At 43.9% G+C, this 18224-nt stretch overlaps 1 protein-coding gene across 4 annotated transcripts in view; it reads left to right on the top strand.

Annotated features, from left to right (window-relative positions):
* Window positions 1-18224, top strand: part of TTC7B (tetratricopeptide repeat domain 7B) — a 248846-nt gene that overhangs the window by 77836 nt on the left and 152786 nt on the right. For all 4 annotated transcript variants that reach the window (XM_028098223.2, XM_028098234.2, XM_028098245.2 and 1 more), the window contains one exon: window positions 2749-2870. In XM_028098223.2, coding sequence (XP_027954024.1) covers window positions 2749-2870 — 122 coding nt within the window. The remainder of the gene's footprint in view (window positions 1-2748; window positions 2871-18224) is intronic.

Genomic DNA, 18224 nt, shown 5'->3' on the forward strand with positions numbered 1-18224 from the left:
TTCAGGAATGCAAGTTGACTCAACATGTGAAAATCAATTAATGTAATATATCAGTAGAATAAAAGACAAAATCCACATGATAATGGTAATTTCACGAGATGTAGAGAAAGCATTTGACAAAACCCAACACTGTTTTGTGATAGGAATAGAAGTTCACACCTTCAACCTGATAGAAGGCACATATGAAAAACCCACATCTAAAATATATATAATGGTGAAAGACTGAATTTCCCCCCCTAAGATCAGGATTAAGACAAGGATGTCTGCTCTCACTACTTCTATTCAGTATTGTAGTAGAAGTTCTAGCAATACAATTAGGCAAGATAAAGAAATAAAAGCCATCTAGGTGGAAAAGGGAGAAGTAAGACTATCTCAGTTTGCAGATGACATGATCTTGTATACAGAAGATCCTAAGGAATTCACACATACAGACCCTATTTTAACTAGTAAGTGATTTCAGCAAGGTTATAGAATATAAGGTCAATATAAAAACTGCACTTTTATTTCTCTACACTAACAATCTGAGAATGAAATTATGAAAACAATTCCATTTATAATAGCATGAAAAGATGAAAATATACCTCTCTGATATGAGGAATTCTTAATCTCAGGAAGCAAACTGAGGGTTGCTGGAGTGGTGGGGGGTGGGAGGGATGGGGTGGCTGGGTGATGGACACTGGGGAGGGTATGTGCTATGGTGAGCGCTGTGAATTGTGTAAGGCTGATGAACCACAGACCTGTACCTCTGAAACAAATAATATATGTTAAAAAAAAAGATGAAAATACATGGGAATAATAGAAAGAGGTACAAATCTTAAACCCTGAAAACTACAAATCACCGTTGAAAGAAATTAAAGAAAACCTAAATAAATGGGAAGACATCCTACTTTTATGGAGCAAAAGACTTAATTTGTTAAGATACATCTGTATCTATATACTCTCTCCATGGGCACATGCATACATACATATAATAAATATAAGATCTGTTTTTAACTTTAGGACAAGTGCCCAGACCTTTAATGACTATGTGTAAAAAACCACATTTTTTTCTGAAGTTGAGTAATTACTTTGGTCACATTTTAGTTTCTCCTGTTAAATTTAATTAAAGTTAAATTAAATGTAACGGTTTACATTTAAAACTGGCATACATAACACAATCTCAGTTTTTGGAAAATGATTTTTATCTTTCTTTCCTTGATACATATGTATAGGGATACCTGGGTTATTGTTCAATAAATGTTAACTGGTCGTTTCTGTGTGGTGGAATTTTGAGATGATTTTTTATTTTCTTTGTGTGCTGTACTGAATTGGTTTTGCTTTAAAGTAATCACAGCATTTTTAAAAATTAAAAGCTATGCTTGAAAGCCAATGAAGGCTAATATTTTAAAAGTTTAAGTGTTGGGCCTCCAAGTAGAGATGTCAAGGAAGTAGTTGAATATATGAGTCTAGTGTTCGGAGGGCAGGTCTGCAGTAGAGAGGATAACTTTGGGAGTTGGCAACATAGAGATGATTTCTGAAGCTCAGAGGAATGGGTGAGCTCACCCTCTTGTAAGAGGGACTTACAAGAGCCCGCGCTCTTTGCATGTGCAGCGCTTGGAGGATGCATTGGGGAGGAGCCTGCAGTCGAGCCAAAAATGACAGTTCGCAGGGGTAGGAGGAACACCTACCTCTTAGCACTCACAGAGCCAAGTGCTAAGTCGGGAAGGAGCCAGGCAGTTTTGATAAGATGCTGGGATGTAGTTCAAATGCAAGGGTTGCCCACCTGGATTTCATCCCACAACATCTGTTCATTGTGCACTTGTCTTTGCTGTTTCCCGAAGCGCGAAAGTTAGAGACGCAGGAATTGCTTCCACTCCATACGGAGAATAATTCTGAGACCTCTAGAACGTTTGGGCTTTGGCTTACGGCTGGGTCTTTGAAGGGCTGCTGACTTCCCACAGATGTGGACAGCATGTTTGGAGAACACTTGTAGGGTTTTTAAATGGGCCGCAAGTGGCTTCTGTTTGATAAATGCTTTGTTTGACTTGCCAGTTCAAAGCGGGTAGCTTCTCTAATAGTAGGCGTGCGTTTACCCTTCACTATAACCCACTCGACTTGAAGGTCTTGCTCCTGATTAGTTGGCAGTCTTTCTTGTGGGGCTAAAAATTTAGACCTTTAAAAGCTCATTGTCTGTTGACAAAAGATCAAGTTTTGGGAGAGAGAGAGCTTTGTTTGTTTTTCTCCGAGCTCCCCTTGAGAGTCCATAGGCCTTGGCTTTGAAGCCTCGAGAGTTCACCCTCCCTGGGTAATTTCGGGGCCAATGCCAATCACAGCGCTTCTCGGCTCAGCTTTCTTTGGAGTTCATCGAGCTTATGTAGGGCTGGAGCTGCCGTCAGCCTGTCCGTGATCTCTGCCATTGGTGGATGATGACTTTTCCGGCCTGTTGCCGGGACCTGTTTCTGTCTCACTCAGACTCTCTGTCAACATTCTGGCACCCAGCAGGGTCCCTCCGCCTCAGTGCTCCGCCTGGCACCGGGCACCCCTCAGCACCCTTCAGTGCCAGGAGAGCCACGCATGCCCTGGCTCAGAGACGTCATTCCCTCAGCTGTCCTAATTTTTGTGCTCACTCCTGCACCGGTCCCTGTGCACCCGTATTGGCGCGAGGAAGCTGGTTTGTCAGGTTGTCGTGCAGCGCGTGTAGAGATGCGGTTTGAAGGGACTAGGCTTGGATATGGATCTGATTAGTTTTCCGATTTTCTCCCCTTCCAGGTAATACTTACCAATATTCAAAACAGAAGCCCTAAGCCTGGCCCTGCTCCCCACGATCAAGAACTAGGTTTTTTCCTAGAAACAGGACTTCAGAGAGCCCATGTCCTCTATTTCAAAAATGGGTAAGCCTTCTTCGTTTTTTAACTCAGGTTCCTAAAGAAGGAAAATAGAAAGCCTCACCATGCTGTCTCCGGTTCAGCTATCGTATGAAAGCAATTTTGAACATGAACTACGATTGGAAGAGTTTTTTAAAATCATGAATGTAGGCTCTTTTGTCTCTTCTCCCCCGGCTCTCTCCCTTTGCCATGAGGTCTGAAGGTGGGAGAAGGGAGGAAGGAGGGCTCCTTTGTGAGGAGGAGTCACAGGTTCGAAGCCCCAGGCCAGCGGGTGGGTCTGCTGGGAGCGAGCTTTCTGCCACCCCTCCTCCTCGGCAGCGGTACCGCACAGACCAGCCCCTTCCGTTGGGGGACGAGTCAATGACGTGGAAATCCCAGCACACAGGGTCATCTCCTGAGTGGCTTCTCAGTTCCAAGAATTGGGTCTGCCAAATCCCCAACAGTATTTAGGAAAGTGAGTGTGGCTCTGACATCACACGGGCACATTTTCCACTTGAGCTGCCTTTGCAAAGGATTTAGGAAAGTTTACTGACGTGAACGTGAGGGATAGCTTTCCAGTACATTTGACGTTTGTTTTCCTTTTTGTGTTGCTCTTAATGAGGAAGGTGATGATTCTGTTCCAAATCTCTTCAGCTGTCCCTTGTTTTGACCTTGTGCTGCAGGATAGATGTGCATGAAGACCCACAGTAGGTATCTGGCTTCTCTGTAGCTCCGCGTAGGCTTGTTCCCCTTCCTCTAGGAATAGCCAAATAGCGCTTAGAACCACAGAGGGGACACGAGTCCCAGCCTTTGGATAAATGAACGGTGGAGTTCCTCCCTCTTCATTTTCAAGAGCTTCAAACCTTGGGGCGTAGCTCATGGGAGTGGCATTTCTTCTGTTCGCTGGCTCAGAGCCACATGCAAACATTTCTCATTTGTTGCCTGCAAATGCTTATTTCTCCAAATCCCATTAAATTGTTGGTGGAGAAGACCTGCTTGGCTCCAAAGACCATTGGTTCAGATCAGCATGGCGTGTGAAAGGCCACAATAACACCCCAAGGTTTGGACTGGCTTGAGGCCTTGGTGGCCAGGAAGATGCTTTCGAGTTTGATCTCATCTGCCACTGATTGAGATCATCTGAGCAACAGTGCATGTCCTCTAAGCTGAATTTTTAGTTCTCTTTCCTATGATGCTATTAATAGAGGGACAAGGGAGCGAACATGGAATATTTTTTTGAGTGATTTGTTTCTTCTCCCTTTTAACAATAAATGGTGATCATCACAGAGGACCCCCAACCTTGCTCTCTCTCCCTCTGACCTGTAAGTGTATGTGGTTGACTCCCATACGCAAGTCCAGAGGCAGGAGTGCATTCCCTTGGGGCTCTCAGGGGTGCCGAACCAATACCTTCTATTGAAAACGTTTTGTGTAAGATTGGTAAAGGTGGGCTGGATAATTTATTTTCATCTGAAGCCTACTCACTGAAGAGGAAGAAGCTAGTCCTCTTGGGCTCTGACCTCCTGCCCTGAAATGCTGGCTGCCCACTGGAATCCAACTAAAAAATAATAATGATGAGAGGTTTGTCCTAGAAGATGGATTACATGCCAGGAATTGCTTACCGGCTCATTTCTCTTTTTATTTCACCCAAGTTCAAGGAGATTCCCATTGACGTGGCCAAAGTGAAGAGACTGCTTAACTTTGAAGCCTTTTCTCCTCCTTTCTTGTCCCCTCGCTCTTCTCTTTGGGCTCCGGAGACCAGTGATAGGGTTGGCCAGCTTCTCTAGAGGGTCCTCGCCAGCTGCAATGTCCTTTGCAGCAGTAATGAGAGATCACTTTGGGGTAGATGGAGGTGAAGGCCAGTTCGGGGACCATAAGCTGTGGATGAAAGGAGAGCGAGCAGCAGGAGGCTTGGGCCTGTCCAGTGCTGCCAGGCCGCCTGACTTAGAGCAGTGGGTCTCTCGGGGCCCAGGAGCCCCGCCTGCGTCATTGTCAATGGACGTGCACAGCCAGGATCTCTGTGGAGTAGGTGGGGGCACCTGGAGGTAGCTGCTGTCCCTAAGCACCAGTGGCTTCCCACATCCCATCTTCTGATGTGTTTGCTCCTTTTTGCTTTTCTGTACTTAATTTTTTAAATTATTTTTATTTTTATTTATTTTTTAGGTTGCGGGGGGAGAGAGAGAGAGAGAGAGAGAGAGTGGCAGGGAGGGGCAGAGGGAGAGGGAGGGAGAAAATCTTAAGCAGGCTCCATGCTCAGCAGAGAACCCAGCATGGGGCTCGATCTCACAACCCTGAGATCATGACCTGAGCCAAAACCAAGAGTCACATGCTTAACCGACTGAGCCACCCAGGCGCCCCTCTGCACTTTAAAAATATGTATCTGGAAGGGTATCACGGACGGGGTTTGACGGATTTGCAAGGATTAAGAAAATGGGCTGTAGAAGAGCTTCGCAATAAGAGATGGGAATTGATAAAGCACATCTTTTTCTTTAGAAATGTACTTCGATGCATTCAGCTTTGTAGTTGCCCTCCCTGAGGACTTAATGAGATTTAGTAATTAACCTTATTCGTTTATAATCCTCCCATCTTTCCCAAGAGTACGTGAACAAACTAGTGAACTTGGGTCTCTTTCAGAAAGAATCCGAGTCCCAGACCAAGGCTCTTACTTCACCGTCCTTGATCCTCACGGCGTCGGCTCTTTCCCGGGCAATGCCGCCCCTCAAGGCTGGTACTATGGGTAGCGTTGCCGCCGTGTGCCCACGGTGACCTGGCTGCCGGGTTCGGCCGTGCATCCTTCCAGCACGGCTCCACTCAGGGGAAAGTCCGTCCGTGTGCGCAGAGGCTGGGCCGACCCTCCAGCAGCGAGTGGTCTGTCGTCATCCTGCCTCCCTGGGAGGAGCCTCGGGACCCGGGGACCAGACGTTGCTGGGGGGGTTCCCAGCCTCTGCTGCTGATTGGGGTTTTCTCCTCCCACTTTTACTCATGTCTCCTGCAGAGTGTGCTGCAGGTCTTCTGTTTCCTCCTCTCTCCTCTTCCCCTTTTCCTCTCTCCCTGCCTCCCCCCCCCCCCCCCCGCCCCGCAGCCTCTTTCCTCCTGTTGGGACAGAACACCTGGTCCTATCTGAGCCCCACACAGCCACATCTGTCTCGTGGCTAGTTCTCCTCTCCCTCTGGGTGGCAGCAGCAAGCCTGTGAAGGATGAAGAAAAACCCTCTTGCTCAGCTCTGCAGAGGGTGTAATGAGAGCGCGTTAGCCTCAGAGGGCCAGGACGCGACCTCCAAGGGTTCCTGGAGCGGCCTTGCTGAGGCAGGCGCTCAGAGGAGGGGCAGCAAGGGTGTCGGAGCCAGAGGACTTGGATTTGGAACCAGTCCTTCTCCTCACTGGGTCTCGGTGTCTTTATCTGTAAAATGGGTCTGGCACCTCCCCGCCCCAGGTCACAGAGCTGAGCTGAGGCACAAGTAAGACAATGCGTGTGGGAGCGCTTCCTAAAGCGTCAGGCAAGCGGCAGGTGCCAAGCTGTCATTGCCAGTGATGCGGATGCCCGGCTGACTTTCCAGGTGGACGTGGGACCAGGTGAAGGTCAGCCTCCAGTGGAAGTGGAAGGTTTGCAATGCAGACATCACTCATTTGGTTGCTGAGCCTCACCTGACACATTTTTCAGGGAAGGGCATTTATTTATGGCTGCTGGTTTAGGTGAGCTCGGTCAGCTGGGCCAGCTATAATGACTGATGGCCTTGTCGGCGCTCCCGAGAGGAGGTGGGGTGACTAGCGAGGGGTGGCCGCTGGGCAGCACAGCTAGTGGCCCAGAGATGGCTTCAGCCTGGGGGTCCCCTCAGCCTTGTTGGAGTTTTTTTTAAAGATTTTTTATTTTATTTTATTTTTAAATAATCTCTACACCCAATGTGGGGCTTGAACTCAGAACCCCGAGATCAAGAATCACACGCTCCACCAACTGAGCCAGCCAGGCACCCTCCTCCCCTCAGCCTCCTAAGGAGAAGAGAAATGATACTCCTCGCTTGAGTCCTTGTGGCCAGAATTTCCAGGCAGCTCAGGTTTGGGATGCCAGTTATTGACTGCATGCTGTTTTAGGAATATTTGACCATCTCTTATCAACAAAGCGTAGCAAAGGACATTTCAGGTAACTTTGCTTCTTGTCAGCCCTGTCAGATGCACTGGCTGAGCAAAATCGATGGCAGCAGGTGTTTTCCTGGGCTCCGAATTGGTTTTAATTCAGGGAGGGTGGGGATACATTAAAACAAGAAGGCAAATGCCCAGCGACACCTGGGAGATGTGCCTGTGGGTCGTACTCTTTGCTGGGGTGCATCATGGAGTTCTACCCTGGAAACCCCGACGCGGAGGAGGTTTGGTCAGACTCTGAGTTGCCCTGCGGTGCTTGGTGCCACGCCGGGGAAGAAAGGGGTGTAGAGGGGCTTTTTGGCGTTTTGTTATTATAGTCAATCAAATAGACCACTAATCACCACTGTGCATTGGCTTTAAAAATCCCTAGACTTCCTCATTTTGTTGACCTGTTCAGCCCTGCTTAATGTAGCCTAGAATTAGCAGGCCGAAAAAGGAGCCCTGAGGCATGCAGTATCCTAGGGGCTGCTGAGGAGGGTGCTTCCTGTGTTTCCCGCCCCAGAGAGAGCAGCGGCAGCAGGTCACGGGGAGGGGGTCGTGGGAAGGGGCCGGCCAGGAAGTGAGGGGGGCCCGTGCTGGCTCCCCAGGCACCAGAGCAGCTTGGCCTTGGCCTGTGCATTCTCGCATTCAGGCTGCCTTCCCTCCCGCAGTGGTAAGAAGTGTTCACTCTTTAAACTGCATGTGGCTTTTTATATCATAAGTCAAATGCAATGCATAGGGAGAGAATTCAGACACGGTTCCAGGAAGCATTTAATACGTATCAATGTTTTGTCCATGATGGTCTTTGAGAGAGATTCAGAGATTAGAAGGAAATGGGCCTGCATTCTAGGAGATAGTAGGAGAAAAGGAAAGGTCAAGACATAAATGTAGGTAACGCAGTTCTTTTGTATAAAAGAGTAAACCATGGGAGAACACCTGATCTCTTTAAGTGATCCAAGTGAGCTGGAGTCTCTAGGCCCATGTAATCCTTCATTCAGGAAGGTCATATAGGGAGGATGACTTGCCTACCTATTAGGTACCAGACCCTATCTTAGGCAATGGTGAAGAGGAGGGGCAAAGTCCCTGCCTTGCTATAACTCACAGTCCAATGGGGAATTAAGGATGCAAACAAGCAATTTCAGGATAGTTTGGGTGTGTTGACAGGACGAGTTCAGCTTGCCACAAAAGCAAATAAGGAAGCTGCCATATGGACACAGCTGCACGATCTGTAAAGGGGGTAAAGCTTTGGAGAAGTGCGCTCGGAATGATGTCGATGCGAATCGACTGGGGAGAGCCAGGGCCGCCTCCCAAATAGTGGGTAGAAGTGTGCAGTTAGAGCTCTAATAAGCATTGTATATATTCTGCGGGGTATGAGGAGATCAATCTGGCTGGAGTGAGGGTTTGTGTAGAGATCTGTGGATTTTTATGTAAACCTCTCAGCATAGGACCTGGCACACAGTGGGTTTGGCCAGTCATCGGATAAGTATTTATGGAGTTCCCCTATGTGTCCAGTATTGTGCTTGGTGCTACATTGGCGAATGGAAGAGACATGGTCCAGGTCTACTGAGGGAGACAGATGATAAGCAAGTAAACCAATGGATACAATTACAAATTAGAATATGTGCCAGGGAATGAATGGGTGCAGTGAATGCAGATAACAGAGGGCACCTGCTTAGGTAGGGTGGTCAGGCTGGGCCTCCTGAGGAGGCGACCCAGAGCCCAGGACATGACGGTGAGCAGGAGGTAACCCTGCTGAGAGTAGGAAAGAGGATTCCAAGTGGAGGGTCCAGCATGTGCAAGCTCTTGACCCAGGAAAGAGCTTGATGTGTTTCAGAATCTGAAAGGGGTCCAGTGTGGCTGAAGCAGTTGTGAGGGGAGAGAGGCATAGACTCAGTGTGGAAGACTTCTGGTCAACCTCGCTCACTGTGCTGAGCACGTTTCATGAGTCCTCTCACTGTTAAGGAGAATTTCCATAACAGTTGAGCTGATGGTGGGGTACAGAATCTGTCAGAGCACATTTGTTTCAATCACTGCCTTTGATAGATGAGAAGTCTAAGATCCGGAGAAATCATGTGCAGTATCGTTTAATAAATGTTTATCGAGAACCTTACTAGGTTACTTACTAGAGCCAAATACTGATCTTAGAGGACAAGTGAGACCCAGTCAGTGCCCCTGTGGAGTTTACAATTTGGTTGGGAAAACAGTCAATAAATAAGGCAGCGTGATTTACTCAGGGCCACACAACTGGTTGGTGGCAGAGCTGGGGACCTGCACCTCCTTCTTCTGACGCCCAGTCTCACTTTCTCACCACTTGGCCCATACAGATCATGCCCAGTTAGTACCCTGTTTTTGAAAGTGGAACATTGAGCAGCAGAGCTTGAAGGAATATGTTATACTTAGAAAACAAGGACTTTTAAAAGCCAGTCTAGATGTAATTATTCATGTAACAAAAAGCATCAGCCAAATCTTCTCTGTTTTGTTTAAATGTAGACTAGGTCTGCCTAATCCCTTAATGCCATCAAAACTGTTGGTATGGAAACAAAGAAATCTTTGTCAATTTTAATTATGAAACTCCAAGGCCACTTTCAGTGATGAATTATGGGGAATGCATTATAGGGAACACGTAATTGCTTTCAGTATACTAACAATGAATGTTAGAGTCCTGTGTCGTCTGAAAGCTTTATGAGCACAGCAAGGTGGGTTGCATCCATGTTGGTCTGCCCTTGGCTTCAGCAGAAGAACAGGGTGGGTCATTTCAGGCTTCCAAAGTGCTGAGAATTGGGGGGGGGGGGTGAAGGGGGTAGAACAGGTGAACTAACTAGCAGTTAATTACATCTCATAAAGGCCCCTCCCCACATGGTTTTGATCAGCTGTGCACTGCCTCCTTTAGCCACCATTTAGAGTTGGAATTTTCTGAAACATGAACTGGTACAGGAGCTTCTTTTAGTTCTTCACAAGAGATTTGTCTCGGGTGGTGATTTTCTGCTTTAATGGGGGCAGGAGGAAAGGGAGAGATTCTTTGTTTATTTCATTCTGTTATTTATTCATCCATCAGATTTTCTGTGCGAGGAGCTAGGGTCAAGATAGCAAATGATCCCTATGGATTTTCTAGTTCAGCCGGAAAATAAATAATAACTACCAGTGGGTTAAGCCTTAGGACACAGGAAGAAGACAATGCTAATGCTTTTAAATTTACCCTTTCACTTTGCATGTTTTCCTAAAAAGAGATGGTTGTACAATACGGTGTCTAACAGTCAAAATGAACTTAATTTTTTTAATATTCCCAATACCTCTTGGTGGGATTGGAGATCGATCCCCTGGGCATCCCTGATAGCAAATGGTGATATCTGTAGAGCCACTCTGGGGTCGTGCTCTGGATGGGAGTAGCATGACTAGATGCACACAGGAGCAAACAGTGTGGTATGAGGAGTACTCCCCACCTCTGTTTGGTTTCACGTATGTTGTGATAGTCACTTGTTCTTCCAGCATCTCTTCAGCTCCTGCCCTGTGCCAGACATTCTCCAGGTGCTGGGGATAAAGTGGTGAGCAGCCAGACATGCCGCTTGCTCTCAGAGAGAAATTAGATCATGATATTCTTGGATGTATAGTGCTAAGATAGTGTTCAGAAAGAAAGGTACCCATTTCTGTGAGAGTCCATTTTAAAATGAAATTGACCTAGATTTGGTGGCTAGGGGAGGTTTTCCCGAGGGAGTGACTGAGCAGAAGCCTGAAGACAAATCAGTGCATGAGGGCCAACTAGCAGAGTCAAGGTGGGATGTGAGGGATGCTTATTATTTAGACCTGAAGGGATCTTCAGAAGCATCTTGTCCAACTCACCTGTCTTTTTTTTTCTGCCTTTTCTCCTTAACGTTTAACCAGCATTAAATATACTATAAACAGTGCTTACCAGGGTCTTCTTAAGTTCAGTTAAGCATTCTGACTCACAGGACTTTCATAGGCCGCAGTTGACACCCATCTAAATAGAAAGATCTAGAACAGGATTATAAATTGCCAGCAAGGCCATGTCAGGGGTTTCTCTTCTATGTGAATCATGCTCTCAGCCGTCCATATGGCCACCCAGGAGCTGTTCTGTTTGCCCCTCCCCCCTCAAGTGACAGCTCAGCTGCTACAGAATGAGCCTCACAATTAGTAAGTGTGGGATCTGTCCCAAGTATTCAGGGTTCCCCAAGGGATATGCCCAGTTTTAAGTCCTCACATTAGAGGAAGCCCAAGCTACGATGTCCCCATCAGATATGAATGTTCCGTCCAGTCCAAATGCAAGTTATCAATCAGGGGTCATTTTTATGATAAGCAATGTTGCCTCGTAACATAATCGACATTTTATCTTTTTTAGGTTTCCAGGGAAACACAACTAGGAAGTTAACCTCAGGTCAAATTGTGAAGCAGGGGAGGAAAGGAATTTGTTAACCCTTTGCTCACATTGTATTTTATTTTTTTCTTATCTAATTTGTCCCTCATCACTAGAATATAAGTTCCACTTGGGCAGAAATTTCTGTTTTGTTTGGGGAGGGACGTGTACCTTGAGCAATGTCTGGTATAGAATTGTACGTGAATGAACGAATGAGTAAATGAACTTCTCATTCTTGGTGGAGATGGCTGTGACTCACAGATGCCTAATGATTGCATGCTTTCTTTAAAATTAGGTAGCGTAGCATATATTTATTGAGAGCTAAGTGGAACTTACTGCCCCCGTTCCTGCTTCTCGGTGGTAAAGAGGGAGATGTGCTCTGCTCATCTAGGTCTTTCTGCATATGATGTCCTTCTGTTAAAGGAGTGGGGAGGGGTTCAGGTATCAAACACCTTCCTTGACCTCAATAAGAAATCATATATTTTCTGGGTAAATCATAGAGACCTCTGCTTTCTGCCTTATCTCTGAGATCGGAGGGTACTTAGAATAATTGTGGCTTAATTATAAGAAAGTCATCAGGGCGGGGCGCCTGGGTGGCTCAGTCGTTAAGCGTCTGCCTTCGGCTGGGGTGGTGATCTCAGTGGGGTCAAGCTCCTCGTCAGGCTCCCTGCTCTGCAGGAGGCCTGCTTCTCCCTCCTACCCCTGCTGCTTGTGTTCCCTCTCGCTGTCTTTCTGTCAAATAAATAAATAAAGTCTTAAAAAAAAAGAAAGTCACCAGGGGCACCTGGGTGTCTCAGTCGGTTAAGTGTCTGCCTTCAGCTCAGGTCATGATCCTGGGGTCCTGGGATCAAGTCCTGCATCGAGTTCCCCGCTCAGCAGGGAGTCTGCTTCTCCTTCTGCCTCTGCCCCTCCCCCCACCTTGTGCGCGCGCGCGCACGCTCTCTCTCTCTCTCTCTCTCTCTCTCACTCACTGTCTCTCAAATAAATAAATAAATTCTTTTTTTTTTTTAAAGCAAAGTCCTCAAGCAGGCTCTGACAGAATCATTCCTGAGATGCTCCTAGCTTAGTGGAATTTCAGTGATTGGAGGCTTCCTCACTTAAGCCTAGCATATACACATCTGGATGGGAGTTCCAGAGTTCCCGCAGCAGGAAAGAGAATTATTGTCTTCAGTGGTTTAGTTGTTGAGAAAGTTTGCTCCCAGGGCCTCCCAGACCCACATTTTTTAAGTAAGTATCTCTTCGACTTGAAACTCCGTGGGGCCAAGTTGGACCCAGAAGCATGTGAGAGTATATGTGGCCTTTGTACACAGCCCCTCAAGGGCAGACTGTTGAAATGACACATGTGTGTTGGGAAAGAGGAATTCGCATCCTGTCTGGTCAAGAAGGAAGCCAAATTTCACCCTCTCTGAGCCTGTCAGACTGTGGGGAGCGTTCCCGGTAATTTGGTGACACAGAGCGGGTCCAGACGTGTTTGCTCTAGAAGCAGGGTGGATGGGAGAGGGTGGGGAGAGCAGGCAGCACCCCTGTTCTGGGTCTTGGCCGGAGAAAACTCCTTAACCTGCTGTTTTCCTTCCCTGGTTTGGGTGTCAAATGCATTAATATTTCACACAAGAGCAGGGTTGGAGGGAGTGAGGGCCTCAGCTCTTTTCAAGGGATACTTCCTACCTATTTCTTTTTAAATCATTATTTTTTTCTCCATTCTTTTTTTTCCCGGAGGTATTTTTAGTCAACTCTTACAGAGTTGCAGAGAGAGATTGAGCTAAAGCCCAGAAAATGACTGAGACATCTTTGCAGAATTTCTGACTTTTCTTAGGAAATACTAGAACCTTCTATTGAAAATGAGTGGGCCTATAAATTTTCTTAGAAGTACCTGCCTTTATATTTGTATGGCAGTGTCCACCATAGATCTGTACACCAACAAGGAAAACCACAGTATAATTGTATGTTCTCACAGCAGAATCCTGCATTAAATTACAAGATTTTTTAAAAAATTAGCGAGTTACTTTTTTTTCAACTGATATTTGGTTTTTCCACCTTCCTCTCTATTTTAGACGAGATCGGGCCCGTTCAGGGTGGTATGGCCGTAGACCTTCCTCTCTATTTTAGATTTGAATTTTTCTCGTTTTTTCGTAGGTCACTTTGGTGGTAATGCTTTAGGCCTGGCACAGACGTACGGTACCTTCCGTCTCCTAGCTCTTCCTCCTTCAGCCTCTCTCTGCTGGCAGGTGTTTGGGATATGGTAGCTGGTTCTCCTTTGAATCTCCCTGGCAAATTAGCATCAGAAGCACCAATCTCTGCATGTTGGGAATAAGCAGCTAAAATACAGGAAGAATCAGATGCTGTGTTTCTTCTGAAGAATACCCCAGAAAAACTCATTAGCCAGCCTTGGTAAAAAAAAAAAAAAAAAAAAACTCTGAATTACAGATTTTTTAAAAAGATGCAATTATATTGCTTTCAAGTACATTTTGAGCTAGTTTAAAAAAAAAAAAACCAACTATTGCCCACTCAATTCCATGCATGTTTATTGAGAGCCTGCTGGGTGCCAGTCACTGGGGTAAGCTCTGGGATATGAGATGAATAAAAAATGTTCTCTGAGCTCATGGGGAAAGAGAAGGCTGTCAACGAATAATTATAACACCTGGTGAAAAGCACTATCATAGAGGGATGGGCTGGAGAAAAGAAGGGAGGGGAGGAAGAAGCCACCTGCCTGCCAGTGTGAATTCATCTGGTTTCTTAGAAGAATTGACATTTGAACTTGGTCTTTGAAGGAGGGGTACCATTTCCCATCGTAGGGAGGACTGAGGGGGACAGAGGTGTTAGTCACAGGGGAATGCCAGATATGTCAGGCCAGATACACTCCATACGCTCGTTAGAGGCAGCATTGTCAAGTGGTTACAGACCACTGACTCTGGATGTTATCAGAGACATTTGCTAGCACTGTGACCTTGGCAAGTTACTTAACCTGTCTGTGCTTCAGTTTCCCCCTTTCATAAACTGGGGATAGTAATGGTACCTACATCATAGTGTGCTTGATGGTGTCTGGCACTTATACCATGGACTGGAATGTCACTTGCGTTTGTGTGGGAGAAAGCAGAAGGAAGCAGTGGGGCATCTCATGGGCCTGAGCACCAGGGACCCTGAAATAATCAGCAAGTATGTACTGGACAGCTCGTCTGGCCAACTGGGATGAGCCAAGTAAGATCCAAGGGGCTGGAGCAGTCTGGGCCCTCCGAAGACAGGAAAACGGACCTCTGGGCCCTTTGCTGGGACTGCTCCCCACAGTGAGGGGGAACTGGGAAGTATGGAGTGGAAATCGACCAAGAAGTGACACAAGCAGAAAAGAACAAAAAGGTAGAGGTAAATGGGGAGGGGGAGGTAGCCAAGAATTATCATAAAGCAAGCTGCTATATTTTTTAGCAGCTTTATTCAGGTGTTTTAAAAATGCACCTTTGCAAACATGCAGTTCATTTGTTTTCAATTAGTTTTCACAGCAGTGCAGGCATTGGCACGCTTGGGTTTTAGAACATTTCCATAACCCACTCCCATGCTCTGCCCCAGGCAACCACTGATCTGTTTGTTACCGCTATAGATTTGCCTTATCCAAAAATTTCACATAAATGGAATCATGGAATATGTGGTCCTTTATGTCCTGCCTCTTTCACTTAGCATGGTTTTTATGTTCACCCACACTGTAGCATGTCTCAGTAGGTCATTCCCTTTTATTGCTAAATAGTTATTCCATTGTATGGATATGCACTCTTTTGTAGACTCATTTACCAATTGATGAACAAATTTTGGATTGTTTGCACTTTTTAGCTATTATGCATAATGCTGCCATGAACATTCCTGTACAAATCTTTCTGTAGACACATGTTTTCATTTCCCTGGATAGATTCATAGAAATGGAATTGCTGGGTCATTTGATAAGTTTATGTTTAACTTTTTAAGAAAATTGACAAGCTGTTTTCCAAAGCGGTTGTGCTAGTTTACATTCCTGCCAGCAACATGTGAGTGTTCCAGCTTCTTTCCATTCTCTTCAACACTTGGGATTGCCAGTTTTTAAATTAAAGCCAGTCTCGTGGGTTTGTGATGGTATCTCATTGTGATTTGAATGTGCATTTCTCTAATGATTAATGAGGTTCAGCAGTTTTTGTTTGCCTGTTAGCTCTTCTTGTATCTTCTGTGGTGAAACATCTATTCAAATTTTTTGACCTGTTTTCTATTCGGTTGTCTTATTATCAAATTGTAGGAGTTATATATTCTGAATACAAGTCTTTTATCAGATATATAATTTGCGAATATTTTCTGCCTGTCTGTGGCTTGTATTCATTTTTTAAATGATGTCACTTAAGGAGGAAAAGTTGATTTTGGATGAAGTCCTTTTTATCAGTTTTTCTTTTTATGGATCATCCTTTGGGTGTCACATCTAAGAAAATTTTGCCTAATCTGAGACCACAAAGATTTTCTCCTATGTTTTATTCCAGAAATTTTATAGTTTTAGCTTTTACATGTGGGTCTCTAGTCTGGTTTTTGATATTTGTGTATGGTGTGAGGTAAGGGTCAAAGTAGAATTTTTTTGTATCCGAATACCCAGTTGTCCAGCCACCATTTGTTGAAGAGTCTCTTTTCCCCACTAAATTTCCTTGACACATTAGTAAAAAATTAGTTAACTGAACATAAATCGAAAGGTTTATTTCTGGCGTCTCTATTTCGTTTCACTGATTTTATATGTCTACCCTTAAGCCAATACCACACTGTCTTAAATATGTAGCTTTACAGCAAGTGTTGAAATTAGATAGTGTAAGTTCTCTAACTTTGTTCTCTTTCAAAATTATTTTGGCTACTCTCAGTCCTTGACATTTCCATATACATTTTAGAATCAGCTTGTCAATTTCTACACAAAAAGCCTGCCAGGATTTTGATAAGGTTGGCAGTGAATCTCTGGATCAATTTAAGGAGAATTGCCGTATAAGTAATAGTGAATCTTCCAATCCAGTATCTCTCCATTTATTTAGATTTTCTCTAATTTCTCTCAAAAATGTTTTGTAGTTTTTATTGTGCAAGTTTTCCTTTTTTTTTGTTAAGTTTGTCCTAAGCATTTTATTCATTTTCATGCTCTTGTGAATGGAATTATTTTCTTAATTTCACTTTCAGATTACTTTACTATTATACAGATGTAACTGTTGATTTTGAATGTTGCAACCTTGGCAACCTTATTAATTAGTTGTTGTAATTTTTTAATAGGTTACTTAGAATTTTTTTATATGGGATCATGTCATCAGTGAATAAAAACTGTTTTACTTCTCATTTCCAAACTGTATGTCTTTTATTTCCATTTATTACCTTATTGCACTGGCAAGAACCTCCAATACAAAGTTGAAGAGAGGTGGTAAGAGCAGACATCTTTATCTTATTCCTGCCTGACCTTGAGAAGAAAGCATTTGGTCTTTCACCATAATATAAGATGTTAGCTGTAGGTTCTTCATAAATGCCTCCTTGTCTCTGGTAGTGTTTCATCACTTAAGGACTGTCTTACCTGATACTAATATAGCTACGCTAGCTCTCTTGTAGTTACTGTTTACAGAGGTATATCTTTTTTGTCCTTTTATTTTCAAACTATTTGTGTCTTTGGAGTAAAGTACCCCTCTTTTATATTTCTTATAGATAGCATATGGTTAGTTGGATCTTGCTGTTATAAAAATGTTTGCCTTTTGATTGGAGTGTTTAATCCATTCACATTTAATGTAACTATTGATATGATCAGATTTTTGTCTGCCATCTTGCTCAGTTTTCTGTATGTCTGGCATCTTTTTAAGTTCTTTGTTCCTCTCTATCACCTTCTTTTGTGCTAAACAAATGCTTTTTAGTATTACATTTTAGTTCTTCTGTTTCTGTTGATTTTTTAGCTGTATCTTTTTAAAAAATATTTGCAGTGGTCTCTCTGTGAATTATCACGTACATCTTAAATTATCACAGAGTACTTCAGGTTCATACTGACTTAATTTTAGTAAAATATACAACTTGGCTCTAATATAGCTTCATTTCCTCCCTTTGTGCTATTAACGTCTCTATACGTTATAAACACAACAGTGCAGAAAAATATTCCCTTATAGCAATCTTATCTTTTATATAAGTTTGAAATGATTTAAAATGTATTTATACAATATTTTATATTTATCCACATATTTACATTTCTAGTACTCTTAGCCGATTTTTTCCTGTGGATTCAAATTACCCTCAGTTGTCATTTCCTTGCAGTCTGATGGACTTCCTTTAAAATTTTGTACTGGGCATGTCTGCTAGCTATGAATTCTCTCACCTTTTTGTTTATCTGGGAACATCTTTATTTACCTTCATTTCTGAGTGACAGTTTGACTGTATATAGAATTCTTGGTGATAGTTTCTTTTCTTTCAGAACCTTGAGTGTATCTTCCACTATGTGTGATGAGAAGTCGCTGTCAATCTTATTGTTAATTCCCTTGTATGTGATTAATTTAGTTGTTACTTTTGATATATATGTATATATATATATATATATTTGTCTTTTAGCAGTTTTATAATTATGTGCCTGTATTTCTTCAGTCCTTTTTCTCTCTGTTCTTTGGTCTGGATAATTTTTATTCATGTATCTTTAATGTCAGTGTTTTTTCTGCCATCTCAAAGCTGCTGTTGAACCCATTTAGGGGATTTTTTATTGTATTTATACTTTTTAATTCTAAAAATCTCCATTTAGCTAATTCCTATCACTTCTGTTTCTCTATTGAGAGTCCCCATTTTTTGAATCATCATCATCTGATCTTGAAAAAATCTTTATATGTAGTTTCTGTTACATCTTTGATCGTACTCATAATAGCTTCTTTGAAGTCTTTGCTAAATGCAATATGTGGGCCCATTCGGAGTGAA

This window comes from Eumetopias jubatus, unplaced genomic scaffold (genome assembly GCF_037043125.1).
Source record: "Eumetopias jubatus isolate StellerSeaLion01/CBP00866 unplaced genomic scaffold, mEumJub1_p1.0 scaffold_7, whole genome shotgun sequence".
Lineage (NCBI taxonomy): Eukaryota > Metazoa > Chordata > Mammalia > Carnivora > Otariidae > Eumetopias > Eumetopias jubatus.